Raw genomic sequence first — 24,758 nt, forward strand, 5'->3', positions numbered from 1 at the left:
GTAATCAATTCTGCGCGAAGATAAGCATTGTGATTTGCGGCTGGCGGACCTGTTGAAGGTCAGACAGCTGTCTGCGACCTAATTGAAAAATTCGAATCAAATCTCCGCGGAGATAGAAAAGAAATGGGATAATTGGTCCACGAGTTCCTGAAGCATTCAAAGTAAAAAATGATTAGAGTTGAAACGTCTCCAGCGCAAGTTTTATATAAAAGAGTCCCTGAATTCTTCGGGATTATTTACACAGCCCTCGACAAAGTTGTTGTTGTTACTTAATTATTATAATAGACCGCGGATCTTTATACAAAATAAAAATTTTCTACCTGAATTGCAACAAGCTGGGATGAAATAAATATTTAATTTCTTGCTGAATATGTCGAATAGGTTGAAAATGATATAGTAGTACGTTTAAATTCTTCAAACATTTTTACTGTCATAAATTATACACCTACCCATTTTTAGCATAAATGCATAAAATCCGCAGTCTGTTAATTAAAATCTCCAGGAGTATGCGATACCGCAGAAAACGAACGGCAAGATGCTGGAACCAATTTTTCCAGCACTGCTCGCCGCATGCATCACGACCTGGGCAACATAATTCTGCTCGTGCACGCTGTGGAACAGGTGAGCCATCGGACCTGATGAATATTCGATCGATCATTATCATAATCATTACGTTAGCCTCTGTATGAGTCATCCTACCTATCGCGTACACGGCTACGTCACTGCCACCGTGATAAGCTTCGTCCGATATGATTCCTGCTTGCTGACTATACGTGAAAGCGGTTGTGTCTTCTTTGGAAGGATCTTTTCTGACCGCGGTATTGTTCTCGACGGTGTACGCTTTATTGTTCGGCCCTCCGGTGCTGTAAGTTAGGGTTGTGTAGGGGATGCGATCGAACTTGGACTTTTGAGCGATCCCTGAAATCGTTTGCTGTATAAAACTTGCTCGATAGAACGCTACATTAAAAAGTCATTTGCGCTGCACACACCTAAAATGTTCGAGCCTCGATCGGCGTACCCGTTGAAGCTCATCGAATGACTATGATCGCTAGTCACAATGATCAACGTCTCCTTCGTATCGATCATCCTCATAGTCGCGTTGATAGCGTCAGAAAACCTAACAGTCTCCAGCAAAGCCTGCGCTGCGTGTCCTCTGTGATGAGCGAAGTCGATCAAACCTCCCTCCACCTGAAAACAACCCTCGATACATCATCCAAGAAGACTTTTGATGGTCGATCAGGATCTTCAGGATCAATACCACCAGCAAGTAACCCTTCTTCGATCTCTTCAGAATCTTCAACGCGGCTACAGTCATCTCCTCCAGACTCGGCTGACCTTTCGGACTCTTATCTCTGTTCCAGTCCATACTGATGTGACCATTCGCAAAAACGCCTAACACGTAGTCCACTTTGCTAGTGTCCAATTTCGAGAGTTCTTCGTTGTTCTGAACGACGCTGTAAGCTAGTTTCCTCGCGGCTTTGTCTTTCTTCCAGTCTTCGATCAGATCCCGGCCATCTTCTCGAAAGCCGGCCCATTGATCTATAGGATCGATCTCTGTACCCGTTGCGCCGCTCTTCAGCATTTGTCTTCCTCCCCCCATGATCACCTGGTGGGGAAAGTGTTTATTCAAAGCACAAGTTTATTCAATACATTATTCAAAACGATTTTGATATTATTAAATTTGTCTGTATTCTATAAATTGTAAAAAGCCTTGGGTTGAGAGAAAATAAATAATATGTTGATCATGGAATTAAAATTGCTTCGAGTCCATAGGGTTAATTAACTTTCTGTTCATCTCTCGAAGCAAAATCAATTAAGGGATGCAGTTGCCTGGATATTCTTCCCTGGAAGGTCCTCCACCAGCTGTCTCGCGATGTCCTTGCACTTCTTCGAGCTCTCAGTCTTCATCTTAGACTCGCATTCCCATCTTCTGTCGGCGCTATGAGCGTACAAAGGTGCGGGGGTGGCATGAGTCACCCTGGTAGTCGTGACGAATCCTAAAGATTATGTCAACGATCAGAGGATATTTATGATAGTACCTGAGATCGATGTTCTCTTCACTGACCTGTTGATTTACCAGCCTTCTGAGCCCACGAGATGATCGATTCTAAATGGTAGCTGGCATTCAAGGACGCTGCACAATCACCGAGCGGTACATTGGCGTCTACGCCGATCACCTCGTAATTTGTCTTCACGCCGCAGAACATCGCTGTTGCTGTCGATGCCGAGTCTGGCACTTGTTTGTTCGTGTTGTACGTCTAGATTTAGATCAGTTGGAAAAATGTTCGCGAATATTAAAATCAAACAGAATTTTCTCCATTGCAATCCGTAATCAATTTAAAATTCGTGGTGTTGAGAACCTTCAGCAATCCGACATGGGGGAATTTCTCCCAAGCCAGATGACTAGTTTCGCCAGCCCTGTAGATCCTGCTGGCAGTGATAGTGTCAGGACTCATCCCATCGCCCACGAATACGATCACGTTTTTCGCACGATTCTCGTTCCATTTGTAAGACAGAGCCTCCTTCAGCTCGCCCGTGGCTAATTCGCGCCAGTGTTTAGAGTCTGTGCAACGAACGCGTTCCAGTTATCTTTAATTGCTTTTAACACTTTACCTACCGGAAGCCTATTAATAGGACTTTTAATAATTGTGCTGTACCAAAAGCAAGCATAGAAAATTTCTTTTACTATTATAGATAATATTATTGAGAGTGACTTGTTAATTCTCAAAGAAAATTGCTGTTGCTATTAAAGGTTCCATTGAAAAGTGTTTAGCCATGTACCGTAGATTTTTGAAAATTATGCAATAATCACCGGTCGGTAATGTGTTAAATAAATATCAAATATTTTTCTCCCCTTTTTTTTGACAATTCGAATAAATGATGAACGTGTTTCTTCCCATAGTCATTTGATCAAGAGAAGAATCTATTTGTTCTCATAACAATTTTAATAAATGAAAAATAACGTAGCAGTATTCCGAATCTTCCTCGATAATTTTCCTGTCTTTTGTTCCGTCTGTTTCTTGTCAGAAACGCATAAAAACCGCAGTATAGTTACGACGCCGAGTGCAACGTCAGCACTATCAGTCAGTGATCCTCGACTAGACAGCGAACAAGCATAAATTGTCAAGAGCCTTCGTGCCGCGACAAACTAACAATAAAGCAACATAGTAAGCATGACAAGATGTGACACACTGCAAATATTTTCTCGATAAGATCTCCGGTCGCGATAGATAAAGCGCAGTCCGGTTATCTTCCTCGTAAATGTCTCCGCGAAATTGCGGATCTGCATAAATATCCGCAGTCCAATGATAAGAAATTGGAGCGTATAGAAATGATTGTATATAATTGTGCCTAGGCAACTCTATATCAGTGAAACAGTGGGCAGAGTGTATAATTATACCAGAGCTCCAGGTTTAGAATAGTCAAAGATTGTTTCCAGGTGATTAGAAACATCGAACAAGTCTATCTCGTGTGATGAGTATGATTAAGCACATCTGCATTATCGTCAGAGACCGTTGATTGACTTTAATGATCCACGTGGCCATATGTCATGCGTGAATCGATGAGTCTAGTATACCTTCGATGGCGTTAGCTGCTCCGAATAGAAGTACGATTATTTGCAACACGACCAGCTTCATTGTTTATCAATTCTTGGGACACTTCATCTGCTGATTCCTGCCTGGCACACAGCGATGTTGATAATTTCTCGAGTGACCCACAACTGAAACGAACCCACTTCCGACGAAACTTATCAGATGTTGACTAATCACGCTCTCTACTGTCAGCCGAGTCTTGTTGATAAGCTAGGTCCCTTGGAAGATAACGACTGAGGCGTTGAGTGGGCGGGGCGTGGTCGACTATATCACCGACGCGATACTATCACAGATGAGATATAGAATCCTATATAAATTAATACATTATAAATATAATAATTATATAGGATCCTCTATATCTCCTCTGTGATTGCAGTTTTCAGTGCTTTGACGACTGACTTTTTCTGTGCTTTTGATTTTTCCAGAAACACCAGGGCTGCACCAAGTCGATCGGAAGCTAACCTGTTCGTCGTTACCGTAGACTACAACCCAGTTGTCTACATTAGCAGAGACCAGAACCCATTGGCTTCTATGATGTATGAGATGTTTCTATCACGGACGAAGTATAGGACACAAACAATATTATAGTACAGACATTGTATCATTTCGGTGTACATTTTATGTATGAATCTACAAAGAATAAATAAAAACAATGTGTCATAAAGAAGCGTGTGTCTATGTATATATTTATTGAACCACCAATTTGTCCCGAACGTCCGACGTGTCACCTCCTTCGCTAACATGTTCTCCTAATACAAAACTCAATTTTCGAGATTTTTGAAAATTTTCGCGAATTTTCGACCGTCTGACTTGTCGTTGGGTTGTACTACTGAATTTCGAATACCTCCTTCGATATCATGTTCTCCTAATACAAAGTTCAATTTTCGAGATTTTTGAAAATTTTCGCCAATTTTCGACCGTCTGACTTGTCGTTGACTTATACTACTGAATTTCGGATACCTCCTTCGATATCATGTTCTCCTAATACTTTTTCAATTTTCGAGATTTTCGCCAATTTTCGCCAATTTTCGACCGTCTGACTTGTCGTTGACTTATACTACTGAATTTCGGATACCTCCTTCGATATCATGTTCTCCTAATACAAAGTTCAATTTTCGAGATTTTTGAAAATTTTCGCCAATTTTCGACCGTCTGACTTGTCGTTGACTTATACTACTGAATTTCGGATACCTCCTTCGATATCATGTTCTCCTAATACAAAGTTCAATTTTCGAGATTTTTGAAAATTTTCGCCAATTTTCGACCGTCTGACTTGTCGTTGACTTATACTACTGAATTTCGGATACCTCCTTCGACATCATGTTCTCCTAATACAAAGTTCAATTTTCGAGATTTCCGAAAATTTTCGAAAATCTCGAAAATTGAAAAAGTATTAGGAGAACATGATATCGCAGGAGGTGGCACGAAATTCAGTAGTATAAGTCAACGACAAGTCAGACGCTCGAAAATTTTCGAAAATCTCGAAAATTGAAAAAGTATTAGGAGAACATGATATCGCAGGAGGTGGCACGAAATTCAGTAGTATAAGTCAACGACAAGTCAGACGCTCGAAAATTTTCGAAAATCTCGAAAATTGAAAAAGTATTAGGAGAACATGATATCGCAGGAGGTGGCACGAAATTCAGTAGTATAAGTCAACGACAAGTCAGACGCTCGAAAATTTTCGAAAATCTCGAAATTTGAAAAAGTATTAGGAGCACATGATATCGCAGGAGGTGGCACGAAATTCAGTAGTATAAGTCAACGACAAGTCAGACGCTCGAAAATTTTCGAAAATCTCGAAAATTGAAAAAGTATTAGGAGCACATGATATCGCAGGAGGTGGCACGAAATTCAGTAGTATAAGTCAACGACAAGTCAGACGCTCGAAATTTTCGAAAATCTCGAAAATTGAAAAAGTATTAGGAGAACATGATATCGCAGGAGGTGGCACGAAATTCAGTAGTATAAGTCAACGACAAGTCAGACGGCCGAAAATTGGCGAAAATTTTCGAGAATCTCGAAATTGAACTTTGTATTAGGAGAACATGATATCGAAGGAGGTGGCACGAAATTCAGTAGTACAAGTCAACGACAAGCCAGACGGTAAAAATTTTATCGAAAATGGACTCGTTTTGTGCAGGGTTGAGAAAAAAATAACACTCTAATTGTTGTAACTAACATTCTTTATTTTTCACTAAACATAACATTACAATATACAAGACAATATTAAAGGTTATTATCGTGCTGAGATGAGGAGAAGGTTCCTGGCAGGAATACGATGAAGTAGATACGAATGCGTAGGCTTGAGGTGACTCGAGAACCAAGAACGTCACGGGAAGCAAGATGTGCAGCCGTGTCAAAGAGATGTTGCCTTCGAAAATGCCTCAGATCGAGCAGTTAATTCCCATGTCTGATATACACATATCGTCCAAGAAGTCGTCCAAGAAGTCTGTGGTTCCTTTGGTCGCATTTCTCTAGTCGTATCGAGCGGGCGAGAACTCAATTATTCTCGCAGAGGAACAAGTTGGAACTCCCTGGTGTACGCTAACATTTCCAAGACAAAGTGGGACAAAATTGTCTCGATTTCTCAAGGATTCTTTGCCTTGGTTTTGGAATATGTTGCCATTGGAATTTTCAAACGTTAGGGTTTAAATTAAAGGTACAGGATGATTCTTTGTATAGGAGCTCTTGTGGGGAAAGTGACAGAACAGTAGTGGCTCGAAGTAATCTTATTCGCGTTAATGCAACAATCAAATGAACTAGCTTGAATAATACATAGCCATTGCAACATGTTATATGGAAGGGAATAGGTTCTCGTCGGTGTCTATATCTCTGCAAAAATGAAAAGTTAGATAACGAGCGAAGAAATGGTATCAAATAAGAAACTTCTGGTGCTTAAGATATAGCAAGATTCTTTAAAGGATTCAATATTGATCTTTGGATGTTGCTTGCGGGGTGTTTGGGTGGGGTGACCTGTGAATAAGGTGGGCGGAGTGTGGTCTCTATACGTCAACATTTTTAAGAAAACGAATAAAACAACGAGTGAATGCTTCCGATGAAAAATTCTGGTGCTTCAGGTAAAAGGATTGCAGGTGGGCGTGGCGAAGGTAGCGCACGTGTTCGTCTAACATTCATTGTAACGTTTTATTTGATTTTTGTTCATATTCACTGTCTGTTCGTACAGATCGTAACACATCGCGTAATACAATTTTCGTAGAAGAATTGTCTCTCCTCCTCTCGTTTGTTCGACACGTTTTTAAACGAAACTACTAAAAATAGACTCGATAAAATCAACCGTTCAAGTCCCTTCCACGCTTCTCTTCCGTCGCCGACTCGCTCGCGCGTCCCAAGTAGAAAAACCAGGAGTTACACAGCCACGCATTTTACAAATGGTCGAGAACGTTCGTCGCGAACGTTCCTCTCGTTTCCCAACGGAATTCCGTTGCTGTTCCGACATTCTACAATTCCATCAGCATCCGTATTCCTCAAAGGATTCACGAAGAAGCAGATCGCATTTTCGATCGACGTAAATTTTGATTTTCGAACACCTGGTCCTCTCGGTGCGATCCTTTGAAGGTACCGTGTCTCGCTCTTTGGCCAAAAATTCGACTTTTTTTACTACCGCACTACCAACGAAAGCGTCGACGTTCGTTCGTTCCTTTAAAAAAATATTAGGCGTCAGCATGGTTCCGAGTACCGGCCAATATCTGGAGGTACGCGTACGACGAATTTTCTTCTCGTGCGCAACAAAGTAAGAGCACGCTCTTTTCGACAGCACTCGAGACTCACTCAAACGATCGTACAAACGTAAACTTCATCACCACGGCAATCGTTACGCGAGTATTACGCTGGAACGCGACACGATCTCTCGTGTCTGTAGCTGCGGCCAACTGAACAGCCTCCTCGAGGTCTGATCTCCACCATTTTGCTACTTTTTATTCGCTAGAAGCTGATCTGTGGCTCTGCCAATCGAATCAGGCCACTTCGCCTCTCTCAGAACAGTAACCTCATTCACTTATGCTAGTTCTTCAACTTCTCTTTCAGAAGTTGATGAACGAAGAGATCGATTAAACGAGTGGAAGAATTTTCACGAATAAAAGTTCGAATTAAAATCACCTCTCACGCTGGTTCGTCGAGCAGATCGGTCAGTTGGCTTCAGCGCTTAGTTTAGGAAAGAAACATCGCTATCATAGAACTCTCGCTGTGACAATTGGCCTAATATAAACTCTCTACAAATCTCTCTTACACGATAAAAGTACAATAAAGTTGTCCACCGTACGCATACGCGATACACACACACGCTGTATCGATTACAGACGCCGCTCGATCGTTCTACCGCGCTTTAGCTAAACTCACACTCGTCTCGCCTAAGTCGCGCGTTATTGCCAACAGTTTAGTGTCTTTCGCGTAACTTTCCTTCGGCAATGAACACCTTCGCGTCGAGCCGCCCAAGCTTTCCACCACACTATTCAAAACATTTTTCGCGTGACTGCCACTATCTGTTTGCGCCTTCCGATGCGATTTATGTCTTCGTTAACAACTATTCTAATCCCTTATTCTAAGAACTATCAACGTTTCGTATTCTAAAAGAATATCCTATAGGACACCCCTGAATTTTCTCCTTCGCGAAAAAATTTGTACGATTAGTAGAAACCCGAACAAAACAGTAGAAAAAAATCCGGTAACAAAACGTCATCTGGTTTCCCAGTAAAAAAATCCGGAAGTCGACCTAAAATACTGCGTTCTAGACTAGAAGGTATGTTAAAACTCGCTCGAGGGTTTCAGGACATGTACAGACGATTCGTTCGCGTTATAGTTCGCCTAACAGGAACGGAATACACACACACAAGCGTCTGGATTAGGTCGTACAAGATCAAAGAAAAAATATTCTGGCCAATTTTCAGACCTTTCCCCTATTTTTAACTGACCTGCTGACCAAGTAGAATATCCCTCAGTGGTCAGACACCTGGCGCATAGACGCCAACGTGTCGGTTCTCATCGTTAAACCCCGATGACGCCAACCGCAAGCCATCGGAACGTGGTCATAGCGTTGCGCACAGACACAAATAACATCCGGAAGCACAGACTATAACCAGGTCGCGAGAAATTCGCCGCCGTAGACCGCTTGCAGCGCTCCGAACACTATCTATCGCCTTTAGCCGCGTGTACACTTGAAACGAAATAGTGGAGCATCGAACGTGCCACTCCATTTCCACCCTAATCTTCTTATAGCTCGGTGTAGCACTGCAATGATGGATACGTTATCATGCGTTGCTGCAATTGGAGCATTCTCTGCGCTCCTGGCCTGAAAATTCACCCGTTCAACTTTCTATTAGAATTAAAATCTTCGAAAATCGTGTCGCAATGTTTTATACGTTTTTCTTTTCATTTCTCATTAACCCTTTGCACTCGGGGCAATGTTAATTCGAAAATTGAGACATTTCTTTCTTAATCCTTTCTACATTTTTCACAATTTATAGAGTACAGACGAATTTATGTATGGCAATTTTGACAAACAACTATCTAGACTCTAAAGATGCATTCGTGGTCAATTTTTCTTTAAACGCACAGCACGATAGGAATTCTGAGTAAACTCTGGCTATAAACAGCGAATGCTCGCTCCAGCAATCGTTGCAGCATAAAACGCGTTCCTGAAGTGGACACGCGGCTTCAGGGACATACCGCGCGTGTCACACGGGTGTATGCACAACCTGCGGTCGTGGCAACGTATTGGGGAAGTGTGCTAAACATAACGCAGACCTTGCGCGGCCAGTTCCTCGCTGTCAGGCCACGATAATGGTAGTCACGCCGGCCGTGAAAGCCTCGAGACGCTTTCGAACAATCCCGTCGTTTCCTATTTTCTTTTTTCCCTTTATTCAATTTCTCCTCTTCCTACCCTCTACTAGTTTTCCCCCCGAGTTCCCGGCCACGCACACGTATACACACACCGTAGGAATTGACTTCAACGTGCCGAAGAACGCTCGACAATCTGCTCTCTAGCTCCCCTAACCGCTTGGCGAGCTATCATCCACTTGGCAGCTTGCTCTGCTCTCGAATCGAGACAAATTCTCAAACCACGGTGACTCGCTCGTTAATCCCCGTCGTTTGCCAAACTGGAAATATTATTTCGAGAGTTTTACGAGCGAAATTTGATTGATTGATTTTTTCAACAACTTTTACAAAGTTGTTTTTAACCCTTTGCATTCTCGGAGATATTTTAACTCGAGAATTAAACATTTCTTCCAAGCTAGAATATTTCCTTTCCAGTTTAGTAATACATGTAATAATGTAAACTCTTTTTCTGAACGAAACAGGGAAACATTTCAGTAATTGGCGAGCCACCGTGTTTAATTAGACCTCGTCCATCCGAGGATGCTCGAAGCCTCTCTCGACGTTCCCCATCGACTCCCACAACCTTCGAATCGCGTTTTCTATGGGGTTCCCACAATTCTCTTCTCGTACAAAACAGTACGTAGGCGTCTGAAACCTCTTCGAGCAGTTTCTCCGCGATTCTCTGTACAGTAGGCAGCTGTTTTATTTCCAGATTTCTCGCGACTAAAACGGATTTGCTCGATGACAGAACAAGCCGAGAATTTCATCATTATTCTATCCACGGTTGCGAAACAATCGTGAACTCTTCTCCGTCGAGTGGTTCGCGAAACGCCGACAACGCTGAACTCGTTACAGATGAAACTGATGTAACAGGTAATAATTGACAGTCTACATTACTCGCTAATTGGCAGCGTCGTCGGCTAAACTTCATCGTCCGGATATATACTCCGTAGAGATCTCTTTGGAGGATCGGTTAGAGTCAGCTCTGTAGTCGGGGTGTGATGCCCCCTCGGGGATAAAGTTCAGCCAAGGACGCTAATTAAAACGTACTAATCACTACTGATATGTGCGCGATGCTCTCCTCGGACACAACAAAGATCGCCCGTCGAGTTCCTTCGTCGCGCTCCGTCTGATCGAGGCGTCCACCCTCGACGTCATTTAGACATGGCGGCGCGTCAGCAATCATTGACAAATTTACCGGTAATGTGTTGTCTAAACAACACATCAAATTGTTCACGAAACCTTTATGGAAAAATTAGGTACTTCAAAGGATAATCTAAACAAAGAATATCGTCGCCAATCGTTAAAACTGTTACCTCGTTTCGCGCTCGCCAGGCGGGTCCGCGAGCGGACAACTGTCGAGGGTGGGCCGCGAATCTCTGCGAACCGGTAACGAGCGAATGCTCGCGAAGAAACACGACGCCCTTCGATGACGTAACTCTCCCTTCGTATCTTCGATTAAAAAATAAAGTTAGCGGCAGTGCGTAAATTAGGTCAAGTTCGAGGATGGCAAAAGGCGTTCGAGATAACGAGGAGGGGGCGGGGCAACGGGAAAGGTTGAAACGAGGGAGGGGATTGAAATGTAAGAATGACGAAAGAAATATAGAACAACGAGAAATCTTTGCTTGATCGCGAGATTGTCGTTCGCCGATCAGATGCTCGTTGCGATGTCCCGTTTCGCGCGCCTACACGAAACTCTGTCCTCCGTTCTTCCGTATTTTGATATCGCGCCATTTGTTTTTGTCTGTTTCGTTTCGTTCTAGATCATCGTCGGTCGCGCTGTAAAAAAATTGCTTTTGATTTTTGGCTGCTCGGGCCCGACGAGCTGTGACACACTGTCCGCCGAGACCCAAAGGAAACACCGTGTTTAATCCATCATCTTCCGAAAGGCAACGTATCCACCGGTTTTCCTGTCTAATAATAGAAAATATCGATCAAACATTATTATAATTCTACCGAGCATTAGTTTATATCCAGCGTCGCTCACGGCACCGAAGGATTCAAGAGAAGGGGACGCAAAAAGGGGGTGGTGGGCTGTTGAACTGTCTTCAAAGAGGTCTAAGCCGCGGATTTTAATCTCGTAATCGTTAAATCGTATACTCCGTGATATTCGAGGCGATTGCTTCTTTTACGCAACTTTCATTTCTGTTAAACATCACACACTCTCTCATCGCACGAAGATAATCGCGCGCGTAGATATTTATATGCGCACGCGCGTTTTCTCTCTCGCATTTGTCGCCACCGTGACCCTCTCTCTGGTTATAAAATAGAATTTCTATGGTCTACTGGCTCTGTGCTCGGAGTCTGCTCTTCTCCCCACCAACTAGGAATCGTGGGCGTGTCCGACGCGCGGAGTGGGGGCTAAAACACAGTATAGAAATTACTATTTGGACGACTAACGCGCGCTATCGGTAGAAACTTTGGTCTCGCGTTTGAGCACCTGTATGTGTGGAATTATGTTTTCTGTGTACTTTTGGCGGTTGGATTGAGTTGAGTGTGATTGATTTGGTGTATAGTTATTGTTCTTCTCGTCGATGTGATCTTTGGCATACCACTGTTTAGAGACACGCTGCTGGAGACGAGCACCTTTGCCGCAGAGCCGTCTATTTGCTATATCAAGAGTTGTCAATAGATCATGGAGAAATGTGTAAATGCAACTAACTTTGGCCAGTCAGGGGGTCACGGTCTCTTGAACAGTATCTTAGGTAAGGGGAGAAGATGGATGCTGGCAAAGCAGAGAAATGAACTGAACGTACAGAGAAATGAATTGAACGTACAGAGAAATGAATGGAACATACAGAGAAATGAATTGAACGTACAGAGAAATGAATGAACGAACGAACTTTAAGGAACCAGTAAATGAATAGAGAATGAGAAGCGAATAAGAAATGAGTAGAAAATGAGTAGCGAATAAGAAATGAGTAGAAAATGAGTAGTAAATGAACGAGTAGAATATCCTCGGATTCATCTCCGCTGCTTTGCCCAAGTGTAACAACAGCCTCGCAATTGCTGAGTGGAGATGTCTCGAGCCGCGTCGAGAGAGAGAGAGAGAGAGAGAGAGAGAGAAGAGAGGAGAAAGAGAGAGAGAGAAAGATAGATAGATAGATAGAAGAGGAATATAAACGAATCGGTTCGCGAAACGCCCTACGCAACTACGGTAAATCACGGGGTCAGTAACGAGACACACGCTGCACTCGAAACTCTGCATTGTCGTTTACCTATCGTATTGTACTATGACTTTAAAACTATATGTTATCTTCGTCAGAGGGGACACAGGCGACGATCCGCGCGGTTGTGTCTCCCCGATTAGGCTAACTCCGTGTACTTCCGTTGGCTCCCCGAGTGGAACGAACTCTATCGGAGGGGTGAAATCAATCGATGGAAGGGGATCGACGATAGGAGGGGATGAACGCGAATGATACGCCTCCGCGTTGCCTCTTTGCGAACCTCTATACGATCTTCCAGAATGTCGTTTGATCTTTTCTTTTTTTTTCCGGAGCACAACGCGACGTCGAAGACTGGGTCAGAGCAGCTCCTCCCTCCGTCGTTCCTCTTTGTAAAAACGAACGCGCAACGTTCGTCTCGGGTTTACTATGTACACATTTAAAATATAAATCGTCCGGCAAGAGCAATTAAAAGGTGAACTCGCGTCCGTTTTCACCCGATCTTCGACGATCGAGAGTTGATCGAGGTGGATGATGGGTCGATGGACGATGAGATGCGGCTAGATCGAGTCGACTGGAGGAACAAGCGATCGTTGATCGTCGAGCGCGATCTAGGGAACGAACTACAGTCAATGAACGGCTCCGTACACCCTTGAAAATCGAGCAGACTTTTTAAAAGTGGATCGAACCACCCCGAGTCTCTTCAGGAACTTGGAAACATTAATTTTCCATACGAATCCGGAAGAATCGGCGACGGTTTCGAGTAATTTTAAGCAAGCTACTCTGTTTCGGAAGGTGCAAGGAGGCTCCATTGTTTGACAGCAGGTCCTCGGAATATTGTCAGTGAAGCAGAGCTCGAAAAATATAGGACTCAAGGATCGCCGTCGTTCCTTCACCGCTAAAACGACAGACACTGACCAACCGGTACACAATGGGGTACGTATGAGCTAGTAAAAAAGTAATTATACAACGATTCAAACGATTTTTGTCCCGCGTTCGATCAACTCTCCCTGAAACGGAAACGGTCCGGGATCAATGAAAGGATTGTTTGGTGGTGAGTGTTTTAAGGGAGGATGGGATTTTCTCTCGTGGTGTTTCGTGAATGGTCGGGATGGTTCTCATGGTGGAGATTACGCGATTAATCAAATGATAGCAACGTAGCGCTACGCTCTCGAGTCTTCCTATCGATTAGTAATTATTAGTCCACGATAACTCGATATGACGGGTTGCTAAGTTTGGCCGCTTCTAGGTTTTCTTAGGTATACTTCTTCTACCGACGCTAGAACGCTCGCTAACCCCTACCCCCGGGATCGCAGAAGGTTCAAGATGCGTCGCGGACTGGTACCGTCCAGTACCGAACCAGTTCGAACGATATTCTAGCCGGAAACTTCGAGAAATGAATCGGCTAAAATTGAATTTCTTCTGGGTAATAAAATGTATGTATGTACACTCTTAAAAACTCGTATAAAAATCTACGAACAAAAAGCCACTTTCATTGTCTCGTATTTGATCGGTCACAGCCAGCCCAATGTTGATTTTCCCTTCGTCGAATAATGTATGCGCATTTTTCAAGCCCATACAAAAATGCGCATCAAAATTTCACGGCGAAAAATTCAACAATAAAAAAGATAGCCATCTGAATTTCAATTTCCTCGGGGCCAAAAAATTTACATACAATCTCGAAACCCATAGAAAAACATCCCCTGAAGCTCCGTGTACCGAAAGGTTCAATACCACCCGGATAAAAAATATCAAATTCCAAAAAATCTCAGCTCCAGTCTAGAATACCCCTCGAACATGTCCTCTCGTCCACGAAGGAGGACAAACTTGAAGATCTCGAGACCTACGAAAGTATATATTTGCCGCGGGAGGAAACGTTCTACGGTGAATTACAAAAGACTTGCGATTCGAACATGTTTGAATGTGTTTCACGGCGCACCTTGAACAGATCCCAGGGGAAGGCGGTCTGTCGAAAGTGTATTGAAAATCCTTCGCCCCGACGGGACCGAGAGAGTCGTCCAGGCTTTTCGAATACCTCGTCCCACCTCGCGATGAAACATCTACGTTGCACGCCTCTAATCGACAGAAGACTACTTCTCCTCCCTGATCAGAGCCTCCTCCGCCTCCTTCCGCCTCGCCTTCGCCTCCTTCTTAGCTCTTTTCTTCTCCTCCTTCGCCAGCTTCTTCGCCTCCTTCTGCCTGGTCTTCTCCGCTTTCTCCTCCTCCTTCTGGCGAGCCTTCTCTGCTTTCTCGCGCTCCTTCTCGCGCTCCTTCTCCTTCTTTGATCTCTGGACCTCCTGCACCACTATCGACGACTTAGGCACCGTCGTCGGCGGCCTCTTCGTCGTCGATCTCGAGGTCGACGAGGACGTCGGCGTCGCACCGCCGCTCGACAACACTCTCGGACTCGGTGATGTCTCGAGCTGAGTCACGATCTTCTGGGCGCATCTGAGAAACAAACCGTGCGAACGCGTTGCGGATTTCTCATGGAAGCCATTGTCAGTTTCATCGAATTACTGATTCAACCAGTTAACTGCGCTCGACGTGTATACACGTCATTGCTTGATTTTAATTCCGCACTCAGTGGGGGATTTTTAAAACTAAATTTCGCAGTTAAGAGGTTAAGGGAGTAAACTCGTACGTCCAGGATTGCAAAGGTCCGAAATGCACCTTCTCACTTCTCGATAATGCAAAGATAGAGTTTTTCAATACTCCAAGAGCGGAGTAGGGGGGTGGATAAAATGATAGGAAGAAGTAAGAATCAATTTACCGTATCCTAGTGGAGGCTTTTCCCGCGCGAAAGTCCCTCTGGAATTCCTTGATCGGCGGCAATCTACGTTCCCGGTTCTCCCTCATCACCTCTTCTTCCTCGTTAACTTGAGGAACAGGATCCTGGTACTCCTGCGTCACGTCCGTAAAAATGGACACAGTTAGCCGAGACACGATACTAAACGTCGCCTAAACGCCCTCGCCCGTTACCGTTCAACTGACCTGGATCCTCATCTTCATGGACTGCGTCTGCGAGCGTCTCAAAATCTCGCCGGAAGGTTGCCTCACCCTCGTCGGTTTGCCCAGGTTCGAACTTCCTGTGCTACACGCCGAAGACGAACTCGAAGATGATACGGAAGACACTCCTGTCAACAAACAAACATTTCATTTCGCCACAATCGACAGAATATTCCTCCATGATTTCTCGTACAATATTTCGTTAAAATTTGCAACGTTACTTCGAGCAAGTGTGAATGTTAGGGGTGAATTGTGAGGGGTAAATATTGTCAGAAGGGGACCCAGCTCCGATGATTTTCATCAACAAAAAAGTAGATTCAACTTTTTGTATTTTTTGAGATAATGAGCGATTGATTCAAAATTCAAGTTTTTTACGAATATCTCGGAGACTGAGACGAACGACGGCTTCCCTTATGTTCAGTTGTTTACGTGAAATTAATTCTCGAATACACCGCGGTGAGTATGTATATATGTCTAGACTGTAGCGCCCCTCGGAGAGGTTCATTAAATATTAGTTTCGCTACGTAATTTATTTCCGTGCTGTGCCGGGGAATTATTCAGGATTACCACTGACCAGAAATAGAGGATGAGCCACTGGCCATCGAGTACAGGGACGCGGAAGCGGGTACATTACTGGCTACCCATCTGCCACCGGGTCCGGCAACCCCTCCAGCCCCTCCGGTGCTCATATTGTACTCCGATGAACTCTGCGGCAGGACCCAGGACTTTCCTGACATCGAATACTGTCGGACAGGAATGATTAATGTCAGTCAAGTGGCTGTTTTCACTTGCAAATAGGGGAAAAAATATCTTCTAAAAAAGTAGTACATCGATTTGCTATTTTTACAAACTCGCCGCTGCGAATGTACAGATTCATTAACGAGAATTCATCTTTATGAAAATTTGTTTATCGAGAAAGGTCTGAAAACAAGTCGAATTAATCCTCGTCTCGCCGCAAATTCAAACGAACAACGAGAACAGCTCCCCAGACGTACGAACCGCCCGGTTAATTAATATTTCCCCGAGCGAAAGGAGAAATGAATCGCGAGTGCTCTCGACAACAATCCAGCAGGAAACTCTCAAAGGTTCGGTTCCGGGACAATGCGTTCCCGAAAAGAAATGGAACAAAAACGAGGGGGGGAAAAAGTGAAGAGAAAACGCGAAAAGCTGATAGAAGACAAAGAACAACGGGTAGAAACGTGAATGGAGATTCGAGAAAAATATCGGGGCCGATTGTTGTCGAGCTCGATCGTTTATTTATCGAAGAAACGAAACGCGTTCGGGCTCGAGCGAATTTTACTCGTGGCTCGCTTCTCGCGTACGCGCCGGAAATTCCGATTAATTGCAACGGAATTTGCAAAAGAAAAAAATGAAGCAGGAGAAACGAGAGGACCGAGAGCATTCAGGCCTCGGGACGGTATTTATGGAAAGCTTTCCCGAACGGAATGGTCATACACGTCGCGAGTGGCCGAACCACCTCTGGGATTCGGCCTCGATGAAAGGCGACGAGGGCTTTTCGAGTCCGCTCCAATTAGCCGCGATTTTACGCCGCCTCGGAATCGGATCGACCAATCGCCGAGCCCGGCTCGGCCTCGCGATACGAAACAAACACGAATTTCTGGGGCAATTGTGATCGGACATGTGATATACACGGTGTCAGCGCGGCCGTTGCCGCAACACAGAGACCGTTGACGTCACTGGACCGAGCTTTTTTAATTCCAATCTTTTTTCCCGAAGAAGCCACCGGGAATCTGTTATTTGTTATTTCTTCCCCGTTCCAAAGCTTTAAGGGTGCCGCGCAAGAGTGTGGTGGCACACACACACACACACACACATCGCTAGAGCCGCATATACGTATATGAAATTATAATGTTTTTTTTCAATACAAAATGACGCTTCAACATTGCAACGAGGAGTTCAGAAACGGTCAATTGTGATTCCTAAAAGTCAGATCTACAGAGAGAGAGAGTGATTCCCACTAATATTCGGACACTCTTAAAACCACCAAAACTTTTTTAATATTGGAATGTACAACTTGAAATTTTTGGAGAAGTTAGAACAGTTGGTTTGCTACACAACGTGACAAAAACTTTTGAAGAAAACTGCAAGTTTGTCGGAATTGCAGAGAAAATACTAAAAGTTGTATTTTTCGACTTTTTTATGTGGGCTTATATGGAAAATTTAGAAAACACGTTTGCTATACTTACGTCCCGCGGGATCAGGGTCTGTTTGAGACGCAGGATCTTGGCTCTGCATATGACACAGCGCAATGGCAACAGCCTCTGGGAGACTGCCATTTGTATTGTCTTGACGAAACAACGCCTGCAACACGAGCGAATTAAGATTCGATTAACGATACGTCTCTTTTACTGCGAAATTGGAATTGTAGAGGAAATAGTAAAAGCAACTTTTTTGTGTGGGCTGATATGAAAAATAATGTTAAACATTGTTACCTGCAAACCACACGGTGCCCACAAGGAGCTGTCTGCATCGTGGCCCTGGCGTTCACGCATATCACACACTGCAAGAACAAGAAAACGGTAATTCAGTTTCCGTCCTCACGGGAGTATCGTAAATTTGATCTTCGTCTCTGTCATCGTTTCAGACGAATTTCCTTGAAAGTTGTGTTTGCTCGGAGCTTACAGAGGCAACGTTGAAACTTGGGGATTTCGGGATGATCGGCAGGATGTTTCTAGGTTCAGAGATATGTATGCTTCAGCGAATATGTGTTCGTCGATCGAGTTTTTATTCAACAATCATCAATATAATAACAAGCAAATGAATTTCAACAGATTTATACATGAACTACAGGTCTAGAATCAGCGATAAAGCGTTTATTTTTATCCCCAATGTAGATCAAAAACGCATCACGGTTACACTAACATGTTTAGGTCGTGCTAATGATCATGTTCGACACTTTGCCCATGTTGCCATTGGGAATTTGGAATGATGGCATACTAGGAGACATACTGTCGCTCCCGGTATTAAAGTCGTTTTGATCATTTGAATTTTGGGGGGATCTTTTCTGTCTCGTCGTATCTGCTGCGCCTTCTGTTTCGTTTCCTCCGGAAGAGTTGCTCGTGTCCGAAGGAGGACCGCATGGGGGTGGACCATGGGGAGGTGGACCATTGGGTGGTGGACCATGGGGAGGTGGACCATTGGGTGGTGGTGGACAGTCTGAGCCATCTTGAGGACTGCGTTTCTCTCTAGGACCCATTGTGGTCGTCATATGCGTGGGATCGTGATGAGCACTGCGTTTTCCTCTAGGACTCATTGTGGTCATCATGTCGCCTGCTCCACCCATTGGGGGTCCACCCTGTGGAGGGCCACCCCGTGGAGGGCCACCCCGTGGAGGGCCACCCTGCGCGATGGCCATCGACGAAACTCCAGTCACCTCGAATTTAGTTTGAATTTAGGCTAGCTGCTGTATAATGAGGGCTGCAGACCCTTTGAAAGTCGAGTGGTGTCTTGTGATCCTTACAAGTTTAGTATACAGAGGGTGAACCACGAATCGCGATCAATAGAGATTACTCTGTTAATAGCAGTCCTTCACAATTCGCGGTTCACCTTGTATAAATTGTTATAAAAACGCCACCTGAATTTTTCCAGAGAAATTTACCGAAACAAAAGTCAGGTATAATTTTATTTGCTTCTTTATCGGCTCGGTTCCGATTCAGCGAGTCAGAAATGAAGTTATATATTCTATTCGAAATCGTGTTTCGCGATTTTCGTTTCCATTTTTCTGCCGTAAAAATGCGGAAAAATTCACAGTTCAATTATTCCCACGTAGCCATTCGTGAAATGCAAACCCGGCTGTCCGAGACTGCGAACCGGAGTGTTTAATTTACCAGCGGATTGTAATTATTGTTAATTTCATTCGCGACTACCGGGTTGAGTTTTATTTATGGTCGTCGGTGGCGTTGGTATTCTGTACGTTCGTTTAAATTACTAACTGCAATATTTACCAACGTAATTTGGTAAATAAAAATCCTGGGACCACAAGACACCCCGAAACCCTTCCAGAATACTCGAAAATGGCACTTACAGCGAGCACCAAAATGACGGCGGCGGCAATACCCACAAGATGCTTCATGATTCCCATAGCACTGAACACTGTTCCCTCGTTTCCGAGACACGGGAATAAATAGCATCGTCGGAAAACCAGGAAGGAGGAGACAAAAGAAGAAAAATAAAAGTATGATATCGACGGACGTGGTGAGACGAAGGAAAATGATCTCTGCAGTCGTGATTATCGGGCTCGACCATTGTTCTGCGTGCCGTTTTATTTTTTTCTCACGAACCACGACGGAAATGACGGACTCCCTCAGAGACCTGTCTCTGATTCGTTCCCAATGCGCAACAAGGAAAATAAACTCGGCCTCTGTGACGAGCGGCGTTCGTTGATTGCGGAGACTGAATCTTATCGCGTCGACGATCGGTCCTCTAATTTCAGTTTAATAATTGCGATGGTTGTCGCCGCGCGGAACCAATTTGCCCCGCGACAACTGGGATCACGGAATTACGCAATTTCCGACCGTCTCGATACTTTGTACCGCGTCAATTACCCTTTTCAATGGCGTTTTGTCTAATTATGTCTCGCATTGTTCCTCGGGCTCTGTGCTCGACTCTCTTCGGATTTTGGTGGGCAATTAACCTTCAGTTCACATGTTACTATACAACTCCGACATAAATCAATTTTTGTTCGGTAACATAACGACTTTGTCCACGTTTGTTTATGCTCGAAACACAAAATTTAATATTTTCATTTACAAATAGTTATTATCTTCTCTATTATCCTCAATTAAACCACGATTCAACTGCGCCGTGCTCGACGATTTTAACGAAACGATTGCTTTTGTAAGACGTACGCGTCTCCCGGGGGACTCGTGCAGCGAGAACAGAATTCTGTCGGCAATGTCAGGGTCATTAAAGAGTGTCGGGCTCGTTAATGACGTAATCCGGAAACCGTGGTCGACTCAGGGGAGCCGGGGATCTTGTCGCATACGATCAGCTCGGACGAGAGTCTGTTTACGGGGGACGTTAGGCGAGGGTAATTGATCTAACCGAATTAGGCGTCGGCTTAATCGAAATATTAATAGCTCAACGGTGGACGAACACGTCAGGAATCGCAGGGTCGACCGCTTTGTCAGGCACGTTAATCGACTTTCGTGAACCATTGAGCGAGCCGCTCAACCGGAAATTGCAACTTTTCCGGACGACAGCCTGTCTTTTCGTCACCGACACACAGGCGGCGATCTCCCTTTCTCTCTCTATGCAACTATATGAATATTTTCTCTGTGCACCGTGGCCAACAGCCTGTATTAATAACACCGGCGCGACTTTCTGGGTCAAAGCGATTTCCTTTTTTTTTGGGGAAATTCACTAGTCACCGAAATACACTCCTCTCCTCATGTATAAATTGATGTCGGCTAATTTTATTAATTCACCGAACTGCGACCTAGACAGTTCCAAGACCTCTTTGTGCGCCGTTTCATTAAACGGTGTGTTTTATTAATACACTCCACCGGTGGCAGTATTGTTCTTCCACTGATATAATCGTTGCCGCGAACAATCTGCTCCTTTGTGCCGTGCAAAAAGCTACCGGAAATACAGGCGAACGACATTTTGCTGATAATTCTCCTGGAAACTCGTAAATTCGCGGAAATTCGTTTGAGCCGATCAGGTGCTTTTCCATTTTTTCTTTTGTAAAAAGTTGGTCTGTTTCCTGTTTGATCATTTGCGGTGTCGTCTAGTGACCACCGTTGAATCACAATTATTTTTGAAATTTGTAAAAGAATTTCGTGTTCGAGAAATTCCCGAATATCCAATAAAACAGTCGGTCGTCGTATTTACCCGAGGGGTAACCACGTCAGAGCGAAATCCCACGCAGTATTCGCCCCATCGAAGACCAGCTGCCAGCCCCGTGGACTTCTATGGGGTAGGTCAGCCGGTGACGGCCATTAAAAAACAATTTCTCTGGAGGGGTAAAAGCCGCAAGACACTTTCCCGATTCAACGAGCCCCGATTGATTCGAGGAATCTTTCAGTGACGTCAAAAAGGTTTCTTTTATTCCCAGCCGAGGGGCTGGAAATCTCATTCGCCTCGCCAATCATCCCCTGTCCCGGTGAAATTACGAATTAGGCTTGATTACGTCTTGTCCTGTGGCGAAGGAGAAAGTAACGAGGTTACCTCGAGAGAGAGAGAGAGAGAGAGAGGAACCTCGAGGACAGGAAAACGGAGGAGGACAAGGACGGAAGATGCAGCTGACCTTACTGCCGAGGAGAAAGTCATCCCCCTCGAACACCATCCCCTTTACCTCGATGTTAATTGGATCGGAGGCTACTCGAAATTTCCCCAGGAAATTTCTTTCACTGCGGCGAATCAAGCGAAACCTCCCCAGCGATTATTTATCGAATTCGGATACGATTAGATTCGCGTTAAAGGGAGAAAAACCTCGATTAGGTTCTTATGTAACCCTGCCATCTCCTTTATCTAGCCGTCTGACTGTAATCTGCAAGTTTATTGGGATTATAGCACTCACCTCGTCCTCCTGCGAAGATGCCAGCTCAGGCTCGTTCTCCTCGAGCTTCGTCAGCAATTTATCCTGCAACAGAGAAACACGTTTCCCATGAAACGAGCTGCGCTTAACGAATAATGCCTAAAGGTGGATTTATAGTGGAGCAGCGAGGTAAGCTCTGTGCGGTGAAAAAAAAGAAAAACAAAGAAAATACATATGTACTTTTTCATTAGTATGTGTTGAAATGTTGTCACGAATGTTGGTTTCTTTTCACCGCGCCGCTATCATCGATGCTCGCAGCTCCACTATAAATCCACCCTAAACCTATCTTTCGACACTGTCAGCTGTCCGTCGATACACAGATCGATCCTATTTTCCACGCGCGAAACAGCTCAAGTTGAAGGCTCGATCGTTTTTCGCGGAATGCTGAATCATAGTGATATAATACTTCGGCTGTTATTCTTGCGCCGTACCTATTCGCCGTACTCGCTCGACCGATCGATATATTATTTCTTTCCCGGTTCCGTTGTTTTTCACCTCTTTTTGCCGTTGCCACGCGATCTCGGAACGTGCCAACTCGGAACACATCCACCCCCGCAACACACACCCTCTTCTAGAGTAAACGAGAACCATCAGCTTCGATATACCGAAAACAAACGCGAGCTCTCCGACCTCGATTTTTCGGCGGAGCAGATTGAAAATCTGATTGGAAAAGCGTTCGCCTCTTTTCTTTCGCAATTTGTGATTTCACAGTGGCAATGTTCCGTTCAATGTATCCGCGTGTAAAATCACACGATTAACTTTACTCAAATATTTAAACATTTTTGTCCGATGGTGTTCGCAGTGAACGAGAAGAAAAATCACAAGTCCCAAGAGGAGTATGAACAAACCGGAAGAAGAACCATTAAGATCAAAATCGATTGGTCGAAGGAAACCGTGAACAACGTGGCGGGAAATTTGCGGCAGAAAAGGGGGTGTGTGCGTTGCAGGACGTCGATCAGGATGGCCGCCATTTTGGTTCCCGGACGTAAACCGCACGGAGCAGCAGGGGTGACTTTGATCCGACGTTCCTCCCGTCGGCTCAGCGTCCGGTTCTGTTCCACGCGTACGCGTGTATCTGGGTCAGGGTGCTTTCCAGATATTAGGGGGATGATGCGCAAAATATCCCCACCACGGTGTGCGGTACCAGCAAGTTTTGCACAAGCGTCGCGACGCGACACGACGCACAGACAGAGACCACGTCGTGGACCACGTCGAATCGCAGCAGCCAATTTGCCATTCGCGCGAGGAACAACCACCGATCATCGTGTCTCCCTGCCCACCCCGTCGCGTCGCGTCCTATTGTCTCCTCGAACCTCGCTGCCAAGAACGTGACGGAAAATTCTTTTTTGCAACACCCCCACGTCCTTTCGCCCCACCCTTCTTCGATCCTCTGTTTCTCACCCAGTAGATAGAGTCGTCAGAATTTTTTTCCCTCCTGTTTCTCACCTCCCCCTCCCCGAGACGTCGCAATTTGGCGACGTTCTCCGCGGGACGTTTCGATTTAATGAACCGCGACGGGACGCCCAGGAAAAGCCTCGAACAAACTCCCGCTAATTCTGCGGCTTCCCGGAAGCGATCTCGGGGTTGCTAACCCTTGAATTACGTAACTTAATTGCATTGTATTTTTACTATTATATACACAGTAGTTGAATTACATTGTAGTTGCGTCACATAATTCACTCTTCATTTAATTGCTAATTAAATCATGAGTGTAATCGAAATTTTTCCACCCTTATTCGTCGTATATATAATTCATAATTGTGCTGTACATTGTAATTGCATTTCAATTGCAGAAACGAATTACATTGTAATTTAGTTCAATAAGAGACCAGAATTATATTGTAAATTACGATATAATTTCATCGAATGAAGCGACTGAATTTCGAATTACGAAATAAATGAACTGAGAATTTCTTTGTCCGCTCAGAGTTTAACCACCCCTGATTTTGGTCACCTTACAATATTACAACTGTGGGATCCTTGCAATATTTTGTTCATATTTTTATTTTGCGTGGCTATTTGACTAATTTCGTTTTTATTCCTAGCTCGCTATATAAAGATTTCTCCGAACGCGGTACACTTCGCTGGAGAACTTCGTTTTCGCGTAAATGGAAGTAGTGTATCGACTCGCGGAGTGCGCGTGCACTCGAGTACAGTGCTGCTCGAGCGTCCACCGCTGCACACGAGTGCACGCGCACTTAGACAACACTCGGGTTTCATTTCCCCGAAAACAATGACCGCGAGAGAACACACTCTTTAGAATTACATGAAATATTAAACCGCTCTCGGCGAACGCCGACTTTCCGAACTTGCTTGCCGGACTACTTTGCCCCGAGTCCCTTACGCCGCGCGTCGCGAATAAATACATACTTCCTTTATCCGAACTTCTCGGAGAACGACCATGAAAAATTACAGAAATATCCAAGCCGCTGCATTTGTCCTTAATTTTAAATAACCACTTAGCAATGAAAGATTCGTATAAAATTCTTTTCCGTATTCTGAACAGCTCAACCAGCCACTCTGCATCCGTTCATAAATCTCAATAATTTTCAATAAATAATTCTTTATACTTCTCCATTATTGGACTTTCATCGAACAAAA

General features: G+C 44.4%; 3 protein-coding genes across 5 annotated transcripts in view; all 3 read right to left on the minus strand.

Annotated features, from left to right (window-relative positions):
* Positions 1–6: 6 nt before the first annotated feature.
* Positions 7–3,787, minus strand: LOC143215430 (alkaline phosphatase). Of its 2 annotated transcripts, XM_076437551.1 has the most exons (9): positions 3,578–3,787; positions 2,361–2,563; positions 2,066–2,258; positions 1,831–1,997; positions 1,259–1,606; positions 990–1,188; positions 700–918; positions 450–635; positions 7–147 (listed from the first exon to the last, which is right to left on the minus strand). In XM_076437551.1, exons 1-8 carry the CDS (start codon positions 3,636–3,638, stop codon positions 490–492), a joined length of 1,536 nt encoding a protein of 511 aa, XP_076293666.1. In that variant the 5' UTR covers positions 3,639–3,787; the 3' UTR covers positions 7–147; positions 450–489. The 2 variants fall into 2 exon arrangements, with proteins under 2 accessions (XP_076293666.1, XP_076293665.1); XM_076437550.1 differs by having other exon boundaries at positions 124–635.
* Positions 3,788–6,721: 2,934 nt separating this feature from the next.
* The window catches only part of LOC143215431 (uncharacterized), a 52,435-nt gene continuing 34,398 nt past the window's right edge, over positions 6,722–24,758 (minus strand). For both annotated transcript variants that reach the window (XM_076437552.1, XM_076437553.1), the window contains 7 exons: positions 22,140–22,202; positions 18,052–18,119; positions 17,806–17,920; positions 16,173–16,341; positions 15,584–15,726; positions 15,363–15,493; positions 6,722–15,040 (listed from right to left, as the gene is read on the minus strand). In XM_076437552.1, the coding sequence (XP_076293667.1) occupies positions 14,683–15,040; positions 15,363–15,493; positions 15,584–15,726; positions 16,173–16,341; positions 17,806–17,920; positions 18,052–18,119; positions 22,140–22,202 (1,047 nt within the window). In that variant the 3' untranslated portion in view covers positions 6,722–14,682. The remainder of the gene's footprint in view (positions 15,041–15,362; positions 15,494–15,583; positions 15,727–16,172; positions 16,342–17,805; positions 17,921–18,051; positions 18,120–22,139; positions 22,203–24,758) is intronic.
* Positions 18,126–22,132, minus strand: LOC143215436 (uncharacterized). The gene is made up of 2 exons (XM_076437562.1): positions 19,644–22,132; positions 18,126–18,992 (listed from the first exon to the last, which is right to left on the minus strand). Exons 1-2 carry the CDS (start codon positions 19,698–19,700, stop codon positions 18,486–18,488), a joined length of 564 nt encoding a protein of 187 aa, XP_076293677.1. The 5' UTR covers positions 19,701–22,132; the 3' UTR covers positions 18,126–18,485.

Source organism: Lasioglossum baleicum, chromosome 13, assembly GCF_051020765.1.
Source record: "Lasioglossum baleicum chromosome 13, iyLasBale1, whole genome shotgun sequence".
In the NCBI taxonomy this organism is placed as follows: Eukaryota; Metazoa; Arthropoda; class Insecta; order Hymenoptera; family Halictidae; genus Lasioglossum; species Lasioglossum baleicum.